Source organism: Syngnathus acus, chromosome 5, assembly GCF_901709675.1.
Source record: "Syngnathus acus chromosome 5, fSynAcu1.2, whole genome shotgun sequence".
Classification (NCBI taxonomy): Eukaryota; Metazoa; Chordata; class Actinopteri; order Syngnathiformes; family Syngnathidae; genus Syngnathus; species Syngnathus acus.
The window spans coordinates 7,538,848-7,552,219 of record NC_051091.1 but is presented as its reverse complement, the minus strand read 5'-3'; the positions used below and the strand labels follow the sequence as shown (position 1 = coordinate 7,552,219).

Sequence of the window (13,372 nt, the reverse complement as noted above, 5' to 3'; positions counted from 1 at the left end):
CGTGTGTTTTTTTATTTATTTTTTTTATTTTTTTTTTTTTTTTGCTCCTGTCAGGAGTTTGGAAGTATTTGCTGCTGCAGGGGATGTGATTAGAAGCAGGACAGCACTTGCCTCAGTCAATTAAAGGTGAAGATGGATAGAAAAATGCACCTTGATGTTATCTATTTTTGCTAGCTTATGACATTAAATTGTATGAGTTCATTTGGTGCTATGAATTTGCAACCATCCTTACGCGTTTTCTCATTCCTGAACTTGGCTTCTCGCTCAAAGTCAGCTGTGATTGGCCCCAGCTCACCAGCAGCCCAAATGAGAACAAACATTTTAGAAAACGGATGTAAGCAGGAAGAAAAAGCTCTTTGTTAAAACATTCTCAAGATCTTTGAAGGAAAGCCAAAGTTCAAGGCTGAAACAATTTGCACTAGTGGTGACGTCTTGCGGAAGTTGCGTTTGCTCCCATCTGGACCTCAGACTTGTTGAAGTCATCACTCCTTTCTCCAGATGTGTTTACAGAGGCAGCTGTTTGTAAACTCATTCAAATGTTTTCACATCCTCCTTTTTTAGCGTACTCCTCCGACCCAAACTCGGGCCGAAGACTTCAAAGAACTCCTGACTCATGCATTCCGACCACCACAAATCGGAGGTGATTCATCCTAAAATGCACATGCAACAGCAAAATCCTCAGACTGAACATATTAAAGGTAAGAAGAAGGTAAGGATGCTTTCATTCTTCTCCACCTTGTATGATTTATCATCATGAAGTAAATTGTGGATTACTTAATCATATACGACCTCTGCCATCAGGTCACCCACCTCATTTGACTGCTTGGCCTAAAGGGGATTATGGGATTTAAAATTGTTCCCTCTAAAATTTCAGGTCAACTTTAAGGTCATAACAATAATATTCTGCTTATCTTATTACTAGATGAAATCATGTCTGATGGATACTTTTCATTCAAAAGTGGCAAACAAAGCAGCTGCAGCCTCTCGAGTCTTTACACCTGCAACTCATGACATCGTGACTGGCTCATTATTTAAATCAGCCCTGCATCAGATGACCGTCAAAGCACTTTTGTTCTGGATTTTTTTTCTCTTTTGTTGCCATTAATTGTTCCTTAAGGATTGAGTTGAGTCCCAGGCACTCTTTACATTTGTCCAAGCGGTTCAGAAGATGGATGGATGGATCTTTACATCTCTTTACACAACCCCCTGACACTTTTCAACTGGAATCAATTGGGCATGAAAACAACACTATGCATCACCAGAAAAACACCATATGCACAGCGAAGCATGGTAGTGGCAGTGTCATGCCGCGGGGCTGTTTTTTGTTAGCTGGAACAGAGGCTGTAGTCAAGCTGGAGGGGGTTATGTGCAGGTCCTCCAAATAGTCATCTTTACCACAAACCCTTCAGCTGTCAGTGAAAAAAAGCTCAAACTGCAAAGGAATTTCACCTTTTAGCATGACGTTGACCCCATGCGTACATCCAAATTAACAAAAGAATGTTTTCACTAGGAGATGTTTAAGTTTTTAAAATGGTGCAGACAGACCCAGACCTAAATCCCGTTGATTATATGAAAATGGCTGTGCACAATACATGCCCTCAAAATCTGGCACAAAATCCAGAGCGTTCTCGGAGCAAAGAGAGGTGGAATGTTCTTAGGTCAACACGTATCATGCTGAGATGCATAGCCTCAAACTGTCAATATTGTAAAAAGTTCAACAAAGTATTCGTTTCAGCATGTGTGCATGGATGACAGCTCCGGTCAAGAATGTGACCTGGTCGTTGGAATTAGTTAGCTTGATGCTGAAATGCCTTCAAAATGAACAGAAACCCAAGTATTCTTCCAAGAATTTAACTGTGCAGCCAAGATCAAATACAACTTTGACGTCAATGGCATGGCAGTGAATGAGTTAAAAAGTCAACCACCAAATTTTTATAATAAAAAACATCACCTTTCTGCTGGGTTACAGTACCATCCTAGTAACACTACCATCTCATCTGAAACTATAACAGATGTTCGGAACGTGGCAGCCCATCTGGATGGTCCGCTTCTATTCACCACCGCTGCGAGAGAGTCCCACGTTTGAATCTGTGTCGACTCGAGCCTTTCTGTGCCAAAAACATCAACTTGTATTGTGTTTCTATGGCTCAGTGTAATAAGACCTCAACCATAGCAAAATTCTCTTTTTAGCATGTGGGTCATATCACATTGCACTACTAGAATGTGTAAAGTAAAAATCAGTTGGGCTTACCATGCAAAAAAAAAAATTCCCATGTCAGCCAGCTTTTATGTGCTAGTAAAAAGACCACTAATCGCCATTTGTCTTTATAGATTCCATCAGGCTGATTGGTCAGTGACCAATCACAGAAGAGAAAAACTCCTATTGCGGCACATGTTGCCACGGTAACGCTCATCCATCATGCGGACGATGAAAAAAGTCGTTCACATACAGTCGGACGGATACATGTGGCCTCCAGATGCGGTTCTTTCAACAGATGCTATTCATCACATACCTTAAAGTCCTTCACATGGGTAACATATAAGAGGAAAAGACAACATAATCCCTGAAGCAAGTTAATCATTTAAATCAGGGGTCTCAAACTCCAGTCCTCGGGGGCCGCATTCCTACATGTTTTCCAAGTTTCCCTCGTTAAATACACCTGATTCAATTATCAGGCTCCTGCAGAACGTGAGGATGAACTGATCATCTGTCCTCATCAAGCAGAAACTAATAAAATCTTCTCGGATGAGAGGCGACAAACAGAGCAGTCCGGTTGCCATCGATTCAATCACCCAAAAGTTTCAACATGTTGTAAAGTGTCAATGAATATAGAAGGTAATGATTCTCCCAAAAAAACATTTCTACACCACAAAGCGTAACTTTGACAACGTGACAATCCGGGTGGCCCTTGAACTTTTCAGCCCAGAGGACTCGATGACTGTCATTTCCAAAACCAATTTTAAACACAGACTTGACCACAGTGCTTTTTCCCCTATTTTACAGGGCAGTTTGGGTCAAGCTAAATTTGGCGGTAACCTCAAACGTAATGTGATTATTTACTGCATTCTCCCTATTTATCCAACTTTGATCAGCCTTTTCAATTATGATGTCATTGGAATGAGTGCGACAGCGGCTCTTTTGGGAACAGGCGGGGGCCCATTGTCACACACACACACACACACACACACACACACACACACACACACACACACACACACACACACACACACACACACACACACACACACACACACACACACACACACACACACACACACACACACACACTTCTGTTTTACCTGACAGCATAGTCTGAGCCCAGTGAGCCCATTTGTAAACATATATGGCACTTTTTGATGCAGCGCTGGATTCATTCATGTTGAGCCAATGCAAGATTGATTTCCTAAATTTGCTTTGTCACATTAGCCCATTATGTAACCCAGCTTTTTTTGCATTCTGCTCCATATAACATCATCTTTAGTAAATTGTAACATATAGTCAAGACTATCAAATGTGGTTTCACCCCAGGACATGCTAAAATACGTCATATACTGTACTGCCATAACAGTGGCATATATACATAAAATGAATAAAAAAAACATAAAGATGTTATTACAGGATGAAAAGTTTTAATTTACGTGAGGGGGAAATTTAGTCATGTGCATTTAACAACCTTAAACTCATTTTTACAACCTAATTCTTCAACTTCAATTAATTTGCAAAAGTTTGACGTACATTTCCAAAGTAAGTGGGGGGCCTGTGCGGCGCCAGACTTGCCCCCGACTCCCATAAATACAAAGTTGTCCCCTCTGGTTTTTTTTTTTAGGGAGGGAGGGACACACAAGAGCACACCGGACGCATACGCACAATGTCACTTGCACATGTGTGTGCGAGTGCAAGCATGCATGCATGCGTGTGCACAAAGACGTTCTTCTGCAACCAGCAGACAGGCTGGCTGCAGCCATGAACTTTAACATACTAGTCTTGGAGTATAGAGCCGTCTCCCCTCTGGGCAGGGGGCCAACACAATGAGGGAAAATACCTCTCGGCCTGTCCCCGCCGAGCCGGAGAACATGATCTACAACGGGGCCACATCAATACCCAGACGGCACAAAGAGGCTATTCTTTCGCGCCGCCCCTTATGTTCTTTCATAATCGATATAAATCCCCCCCATTTTTCTGTTTGTGAAATATATCACATTCGCCCCCCGTGTTGAATCCGTCAGCTACTTGTGTGGTCATGAATGAGCTTTCTAATGAGCCGAACGAGGTGGGCAAAGATGAGCATCCAAGCCATTGTTGCAGAAAATTATTGCTTTGTCGGTACTGCGATATCCGAATTGTAGCGGAAGTGAAAATTTTACATCAGCCCTACCATCTTAAGAAAAAAATGATTATTAGGAAACCACTACGTCTGAGGAAAAACAACCTGACCAGCCAGGCGTCATTCAATTTTGCTACCTGTTTTATTGGGCTTGAAGAGCTTTGCTGAACCTATAATGGAATATGCGTTGATATTTTGCCAGCAGTTCTAAAATGCAAACATTATACTCTTTTAAGCCAGTCTTAACAGGCCTTACACTTGCCTCTTGGGCAGCATTAACTCTACTTAGAGGCTTTCTAGTTTTAGTCATGTGTGGTTTGTCATGCATGGCAGAAACAATGCAACCAGTAATTATAATTATAATCTACTTTGCAGATAAAAAAAAAACCTCTAAACATGAGAGAATACGTCTGAGCAAAGTTGAATGGTGTGTAGTAGGAAGATAAGGCACAGCTCAATATATGCGCAACTGATACAGTAGGAGAGTGCAAACATTGTCTGTATTGGATTAATACATTCGATAGTAGTAAATTGTTAAGCAAAAATCATTCCACAGCACCACGATAATAAAAAGAAGGTTACACTAAAAGCGCTCGGATAGGCGCTGTCAACTGCGCGCCATTGGCTTTCATTGTATTTGCGTTGCTATTTTCAAACAAGCAGACGGACAATCTGGTGGCCTTGTCTGAAAATTGTTTGTGTCAATGTTTACCTTCAAGATAAGGCAACTTCTTCCACTTGGGACACCTCGTGTACAAATCCCATGTCTAGACGCTTGCCAAGGTTTGCTCTTTGCTCCATTTTGTTCGAGTTTTAGACATGTATTTGGTTTGCCGTCCCACTTGTCGATGATGTCCATGTGGTTGTAATGGATTTTAGTTTTGCACCATTGGTGTTTGTAATCATTGCATTGCGCAACCTAATAACTGACTTGGGTATGTCATCATCGCATTTGTGGTCGTCGCGTTATTTGTTGTGCGATGAGACACAACAACAAAGGGTCTTAACCTACTTAATGCCAATTGATGTGGAATTATTGTCTCTTGGATTAACACAATCTTCATGTCATTGGGAACGATTTTTTAAAAATGAGAACAATTTGCAAGTCGCAGTTACGAATGTTTGTGGGGGGGAAGTACAAAGTCACCTTGAAGTGATTTTTTTTTCTCCAGTTTTTTTGCTATCTTGTAGTAGAGTTGTCTTGCTTATTTTTAATTTGAAACAGTGGACAGGAATGTAGTCTTGATGCAATTTGCTTTTTTATTGCTTGCTCAGTATTGCATTGGACATACTGCTAGATATACAGTATGCACAGGTGGGGGAGGGGGGTAAAATACTTGGTCATGCTATACGGCACTGATGCCAAACTCTACCAAATCCAAAATTCCATAAAGCAGATTATCAATCAATCCCTTGCATTTCCCTGAAACATTACTGATGTAAGACTTCTGGCTCGAGCGTCCTTATAAGGATCAGCCAAGTCCCCCAGGGCCGCATGGAAGTATAGCCGTTTGGCTTGTTACTCAAGCCTGCGCACACACATGGCACTTTACACGAATTCCACTTCAAATTAAATCAGGTCAGGTTTTTCTCCCGGGCTTGGAAAACCCAGTAAGTCAGCGAAAATAATTGTGTGGAGCCACTTTTAAATAGTCCACCACCACCACCACCACCACCACCAGACTGGCCTGTTATTCCAGTTTAACTTTAAATTAGCTCCAAAATTGTTTTGTGACTCATGCTCAAGGATAGAATGGGATCAGCACTGCCTTGTTCCTAGAAGCCATCATATCCACTCTCACAAATTTGAATTATATTGGCAAATCGAAGTCCGGCCTTCCTTTGTGGGGTTTGCTTTTTCTCACTCTTTGGAGTCTTCCCGCATTCCGTTAAAAAAAGCATTTTAGGTTAATTGAACACTCGAAACTGTCCATAGATGATGTGGAATGGCGATAGTATCCGGCCTCTCACCCAAAGTTAGCTGGGATGGACTCCAGCTCACCCGTGACCCCAAATGAGGGCTCGTTATAGACATCCATTTCTGTTGCTGGGGCAAGAAATTACAACAGGGCTGATAACAATTTAACCCTCCCAAAAAACTAGAGGAGCATATCGACCCCATTTTGGGGTTACTCAAGCACCCTTAAAGTGAATCCAAGAACCCCGAAAATGTGAGAGCTTTTTCTTTCATCTTTTTTTTTTTTGGAAGAAAAATACAGTAACACCCACCTCCATAATGGTTTGATCCACCCCAACCTTCCCACCACAGGTTCTATAGATAGGATTTAGCTTTTATTAGCTTGGAAACATTCCAAACATTAACTCATCATAGATAGAAAACATATTTCTTGAAGAAAGAGCCAAGTTAAGGTAAGATGCGAGCCACAAAATGTACAAGCCATTGCATGTCGAGAAACACACCGTGTTTAATTCACCCAATTCCAGCTGCAGCATATTTTAAAAGACTTGTGAGACACCCCCGAACTTCTGATCCTAGAAACGCCCCTGGTACCAACCATCTGTTTGTATCTTTGCCAGCGACAAAGGGTTCTTCTGTACGTTGCCAATATGCAAATGTTTCAAAAGTGTCAAGTGTGCAAAAGCACCCTGCAGTGACAGCATCCCAATGATTTAGCTCCTCCGCCTTAATGCACGAATGCGTGCTGACTAAATGTGTCAGCCTGCAGGTCTGTGGGGGAGCAAAGGGCTCGAGATAAGCCAGCGTCTCTCTCTCACACACGCACACACACACACACTACCTCACACACACACACTCGCAAGTAAGTCATGTATTATTTATCCTGGAGCTCCACGTGTGCTGTCTCTCAGGGTTGGTCCTTTTTCGACCCTGTGATTGGACACACCTCCAAGCTCCACCGGCTCATCCAAGCGAAGGGCGGGACCTGGGCTCACACCCATCCACCATTGGCCCCGAATCCAAAAATCTACAGCTTTATCTCCGCGGGTTCGAGGAGCAGGTCGTGGGGTTATAAATAGAGCCTCCAGCCCGGCGGGGGAGAGAAAATGAGCATCGGTGTGCGGCGACCGCTCCATGATCTCTGTGAGAAGGATGCTGCAGCAAGCTCTCAGAGTGTCCGGCCGGAGCGCCTTCCCACTCCTAAAGTGGGTAGAAAGGTGGGCTGAGGGCGCAGCCGCCCGTCCGGACGGGACGACGGTGAGGACTCTGGATGACATGCCCGGCCCGTCGGTGCTTGGCTTCGCCTGGGACTTATTCGCCCGCCGGGGACTGTCCAAGCTGCACCAGTTACAGGTAGGAGCACCTTCAAAAATGACTGATTTGCAGGATATTTGAATGCATTATGCGAATTAACTACTGCGGTGAATGGTCTTTGTTGCTTCCCTCTTCTTCAAAAAAAACACTCGGTGGACGATGGCTGGCCCAGAGAAGGAACACTCCAGTGACACACGGCTGATTGGGAAAAGATTTTATTCAACCGATGTCAGAGTGAAGTCTCTCCAAAAATTCGAGTGGCCCAACAGCAAAGATGTTAACAGCCTCTCCTTCTTCCTTCTCTTTTTTTCTCCCCCTCTCTGCGAGGCCCCCCATCTTTTATACCTGGCAAGACAACAGCTGCGGTTCGAGTCTCAGTCTACTGGTTGCTTTCGATGCCCCTAAAAGGGCATGAACTAGGCTCTCCCTGGTCACGAACAAATGGCCCTTCCATATTCTAAGTACCTATACATTATTGAAACTAAAGCCTCTCTGCCCAGCAAAAATAGCTTATGGTAGTCTCACTGCTGCTAGTTGGCCATCTAAGGCAACCTACAGGGCCGCATGGACTCCAAATTTTACAACACTACATTATTTGGGAGGTTTTTGCTTACTTATTACAAATTAGTGTTTGCAGAGGAAGAACGAGTTCTATTGAAAAAAAAAAGCACTTTCTGTCTGTATCAATAATGTTGCCTATAAAAAAATTATGCTTGGTGTCGATTCAAGGAAGCTGTAAATTGATATGCTGATATATTTTGTGATTTGCCAAATTTTAGAGCTGCATTCCATCATACTGAGAGGCGTGTCTCACTGTTGTTAAATCACTTGAGTAGCAGCTCATGCAGTTTAACAACCGCTCCTTGTTAGATTTACACTTTCTGGCAGTTTGAGACAAAAGAGAACTGTTAAGAGAACATTTCTTAGATTTGCATTCCACTGTGCATGTGTGCTATTGCCAAGGAACTGACATGCATTATGAGATATGGTTGCATATAGCGATAGTGATATTTTAACATGTACCCAAAGAAATGACATTTTTATGATCTAATGATTTTTTTTTTCTTAAAGCAAGCTCAATGCATTATTGATGCACATTTAAGTTTGCATCTGACCATATTGCATATTGCATGTGTTTGCGATATGCATCGATATATTGCATTGTATGTTCTAAATATTTGGATCACTGTGCTAGTTTCATAAGCTCAAAGCCTTTTTCACATCCCAGCTGGAGGGAGTGCAACGTTACGGCCCCATGTGGAAGGCGAGCTTCGGCCCCATCACGACAGTCCATGTGGCTCATCCGGCGCTCATCGAGCAGGTGCTGAGGCAAGAGGGCCAGCGCCCCATGCGCTCTGACCTTTCCTCCTGGAAGGACTACAGGAAGCTCAGAGGTCAGCACTACGGACTGCTGACATCGTAAGTCTTCTCTTTTAATGTCATACAGTCGCTTATGTGCCACCATTTCCCCACAGAGAGCAAAAGTGACTGCAATTCACTTCATTTTGTCAGCACACTTGTCAGATGTGCATCTCTCACATGCGGAAATTTAATTGAGGCAACAATTAGTTCCGCCTCAAATTGCACTGCATTATTGATTGGAACCCAAAATAAAACGGCATGCAACTCCAAACTGCTTAGGTGAGGTTGTTACACATTCCTTTACATAGAAGCTTCGTTTAAATTAATTAATTGAATTAAATTACCTGTAATTGGCCAGAATGCAGTTTGTGGACTTTCCAGGTGATATCAAAGTGAGCACCTCAAATGTTCAAACCTTCATCGCGTGTCTTCTGTACAACCCCGCTGCCCCTAAACGATAGAAATGAGATGGCTCCTTAATTATTGACTTCGACATGTTTAGTATCATATCCATGTCTTTTTAAGCAAGCCACCGCTACATACTGATGATGATGTCGATTTGTGTTCTGCTCAGTGAAGGCGAGGAGTGGCAGGAGGTGCGAAGCCTCCTCGCAAAGCACATGCTGCGGCCCAAGGCGGTTGAAGCTTATGACCAAACCCTGAACGGCGTGGTCAGTGACCTCATCGCCAAACTTCGCCTGCGCAGACACCCCGAAGGCCTCGTGACCGACATTGCCAGGGAGTTCTATTACTTCGGGCTCGAGGGTGAGATGTTTTGTGGTGAAGCCAAAAGTTTAAACATGCATGCCTGACTTGACCCATTTTCTTGTTCACTGACGTCGCATCATTTTAGGGATGACTTAAATATTGTACATATGGCAGGTTCCAGATTGCAGATGTTTCTTAAGAATCAGGTGCAATTCCACTTTTAACCACTAGATAGCAACATTTTAAAGCCTAAATTACTGTAGGCTACTATAGTTCTGCCACAGACTTAGATTTTACTCATAATGGTGGTGGAGTACTGTATAATTTGTCAAATCTGTCCTCATAAATCCTAAAGACTCCCAAGGAAAACATTTGGACCAAGTGATGATCAATTAGAAGCGTTCCATCACGTTTGAGTGGCCATCAACTGCTGTCTGTTCAATTTAGATTGTATCAATGACATGTCTTAACTCATGTTGTTATTTGTTTTTCTCATTTCTTGACAGGAATCTCCTCCGTGTTGTTCGAGTCCAGAATCGGTTGCCTTGAGCCAGTGGTTCCCAAAGAAACGGAGCTCTTCATCGAGTCCATCAACACCATGTTTGTACAGACGCTTCTTACCATGGTCATGCCAAAATGGCTACATTCGCTCTTTCCCCGACCCTGGAACACTTTCTGTCAGTGCTGGGACTTAATGTTTGAATTTGGTAGGTTCCTTTTAGGTCTTCAGATTACTTTTGAGATGATAAAACTGCACGAATCAAATCATGTCATTGAAAAGAGTGAATTTGGATTCATGGTATGTTGCGTGAAACTCCAGAAATCTAATTATTTTTCTTGCGTTCTTCTCATTGGCTTACACGAAGAGCTGGGATGTTATCCACCACATGTATGCCCATCTGAGGAGTCCAAACATGAAAACTGAACATGTTTCAAATATTCATGCTGATCCAAAGTAGATAAGCAAACCAGAGATTATAGTGCATACACTACAAGATATGGCATAAAGGCTGGATTATGATTTATGAAGTTGTGTCATGAGCCTTAAATGTAGAATTGCACATTTCAGTTTACCCGCAAGCAATTAAATAAACAAAAAACGAGTTGTTTCGCAAACGCTTTTAATAAAAATCCATTGCTGCATGAATGTAACTTGTAATCCATCTCAATAGGTTGTGCTGGTGTACCTGTAATTAGGTGTCTCCATATAGTGAACATGCTGTGCCTTTTTGCTGCTTTTTCAGCTAAAGGCCACATTGACCAGCGCTTGAGGGAATCAGAGAAAAAATGTGAAAAAGTGGAGGGCCATTATCTTGCCTACTTCCTGGCCCAGACTGATTTGCCCATGAAGACTGTTTACAGCAATGTCACAGAGCTGCTGCTTGCAGGCGTCGACACCGTAAGACCAAACATCAAATTTGTCTTTGCTTCTGTCGTGTACTCTCAGTGTACACTATCAGGTTACTCTTGAGTATACAGAAATACCGATACCATGGAACCGATACCACTCGTACCTTTGATACTTAAATCGAAAACTAAAATCAAAGTCCCAAATTGTAATCCAAATGATTATAATCATGATGATGTTTGTGTTATTTCCAGATATCCGGCACGATGTCTTGGTCGCTGTACGAGCTATCCCGTCACCCCGAGGTGCAAGCCTCATTACGCGATGAAGTTCTGACCGTCCTGGAAGGCAGGAAAGTGCCTCGGGCAGCAGATGTAGCACGCATGCCACTCATGAAGGCCGTCGTCAAAGAAGTGCTCAGGTGGGAGTCCTCCGAAAGACGCCACGTTGGAATGCATGAGTTTATCGTGCTCACATCTGGTGACATTTTACAGGTTGTATCCGGTCATCCCTGCTAATGCTCGAGTTATCACTGAGAGGGACATCCAGGTTGGAGGCTACCTCATTCCTAAGAAAGTGAGGAACGCTTACACCTCAGCAGTCTCGCCATCATCATCATTATTAAACAGTAACACCAAAATCGCCCCTTCTAGACGCTGATTACGCTGTGCCACTTTGCAACATCACGTGATCCGGCCGTGTTTCCCAATCCAAATGAGTTCCTGCCGCACAGATGGTTGACAAAGGACCAGACTCATCACCCGTATTCCTCGTTGCCTTTCGGGGTGGGAAAACGTAGCTGCATAGGCCGACGCATTGCTGAACTGGAGCTCTACCTTGCTCTCGCCAGGGTGAGGACACTTCTGGATTGATGATATAAAATATAAAATGCACAATTACAGCCTTAACATATTTTAACATTAAGACCTCTCTGACAGTGTTTTCTGTACGCTGTCCTTGTCTCAGTCTCTTTTCTGTGTTTCCGGTCTCCATAGATCCTGATCGAGTTCGACGTGCGGCCAGACCCGAAAGGTGTTTCTGTGAAGCCCATGACACGGACGTTGCTCGTTCCTGAAAATGTCATTAACCTGCAGTTTGTTGAACGATGACTCACTCTTCTGAGCGAGCCGAGTTACGTGAACGTGACCACGGCTCTCAAGACCACAAAGCACGCGGGCCGGCAGGGACCTGTTCAGAATCATGTTAAAAAGGCCCACAGGAGGCCTCTGGAGCAGAGTGCAGCGGCCGAGGCGCTCCACAGAAGTTCAACTCGCGGTTGTGATAACGCATATTTGCACAAAGTCTGAGAGCTCACATGAATGTAGTTTCACAGATGATCCTCAGACCACGTTTCATTTTTTTTTTTATATGACAACATATCTGGAGCTGATTTTTGTATCACATCACAAATGCCAAATTCAAGCACAATGTGTACAATTAAGCTGGTCAATTTTCAAGTTCTAAATTCGAAACAGTTTTCCATAGGCAATCAGGTCAATTAATCATAAAAGCTTTATCAATTGTACGGGCAGTTTTTTTTTTAAAGTAAGATTTTCATATTCTTAGCTCACATGCACAAATGTAGAAAAATAAATTGGCTTCTGAAAAATACAACTCAAATGGAACACAAGTTCATCTAGTGGTGTTTTGTATTTTTTGAATTAGTGGTAATGCGTGTAGCAGAGATGGGACCAAAAGTCTTAACCTTCAAGTCTCAAGTAAGTCCCAAGTCATTTTTTTCTTGGGCAAGTCAAGTCAAGTCCAAGTCAAGTCCTTAAATAGGTCAAGTCCAAGTCAAGTCATCTTATTATTGCAATTTTACCCGCAGAATCTGATTTTAGTAACGTGAAAAGACAAGATGTAAGTAACTTTAAGTAACCATCATTGTCCAATGTGTATAACCTGTTTAAAAAATATGACAATAATTTGGATTTGCACTGTAATTACTGATAACTGATTACTGGGAATGTAATTTCGATTTCTTTGTGTGTCTTGGCATGTGAAGAAATTGACAATAAAGCAGACTTTGACTTTGATATTCAGTAAAATACACCATAGAATCAAACAATCGTCTGGCTGTCTGAAATGTTTCTGTTGCATATCAATGTCACGTGTGTGACAATTGGACTCAGGTTGTGTTTGACTGCTCAGAACGTTTTGATCAAACTCCAAATTGGATGACGATTGGGGGCGTTTCACTTTGGGACCTTTAAGCTGTGCATGTTTTACGAAGGTCCAAAGAGCATCGCTGAGAAGAATACAAAAAGAGGTTTAGTCATGGTAAAAACCATGATTGGACACTTACAATATTGATGTTTATGAAAAACAATATTAGGCAATTATGATCAAATCTACACCCAATGGCAGCTGTTAGAAATATTTCTTTGCATAAACAAT

General features: G+C 42.6%; 1 protein-coding gene across 1 annotated transcript; it reads left to right on the top strand.

Moving 5' to 3' along the window:
* The first annotated feature begins 7,272 nt into the window (after positions 1-7,272).
* LOC119123502 (25-hydroxyvitamin D-1 alpha hydroxylase, mitochondrial) lies at positions 7,273-12,651 on the top strand. The gene is made up of 9 exons (XM_037252663.1): positions 7,273-7,596; positions 8,786-8,976; positions 9,494-9,684; positions 10,134-10,334; positions 10,872-11,026; positions 11,230-11,396; positions 11,470-11,551; positions 11,629-11,826; positions 11,971-12,651. Exons 1-9 carry the CDS (start codon positions 7,378-7,380, stop codon positions 12,082-12,084), a joined length of 1,518 nt encoding a protein of 505 aa, XP_037108558.1. The 5' UTR covers positions 7,273-7,377; the 3' UTR covers positions 12,085-12,651.
* The last annotated feature ends 721 nt before the right edge of the window (positions 12,652-13,372 follow it).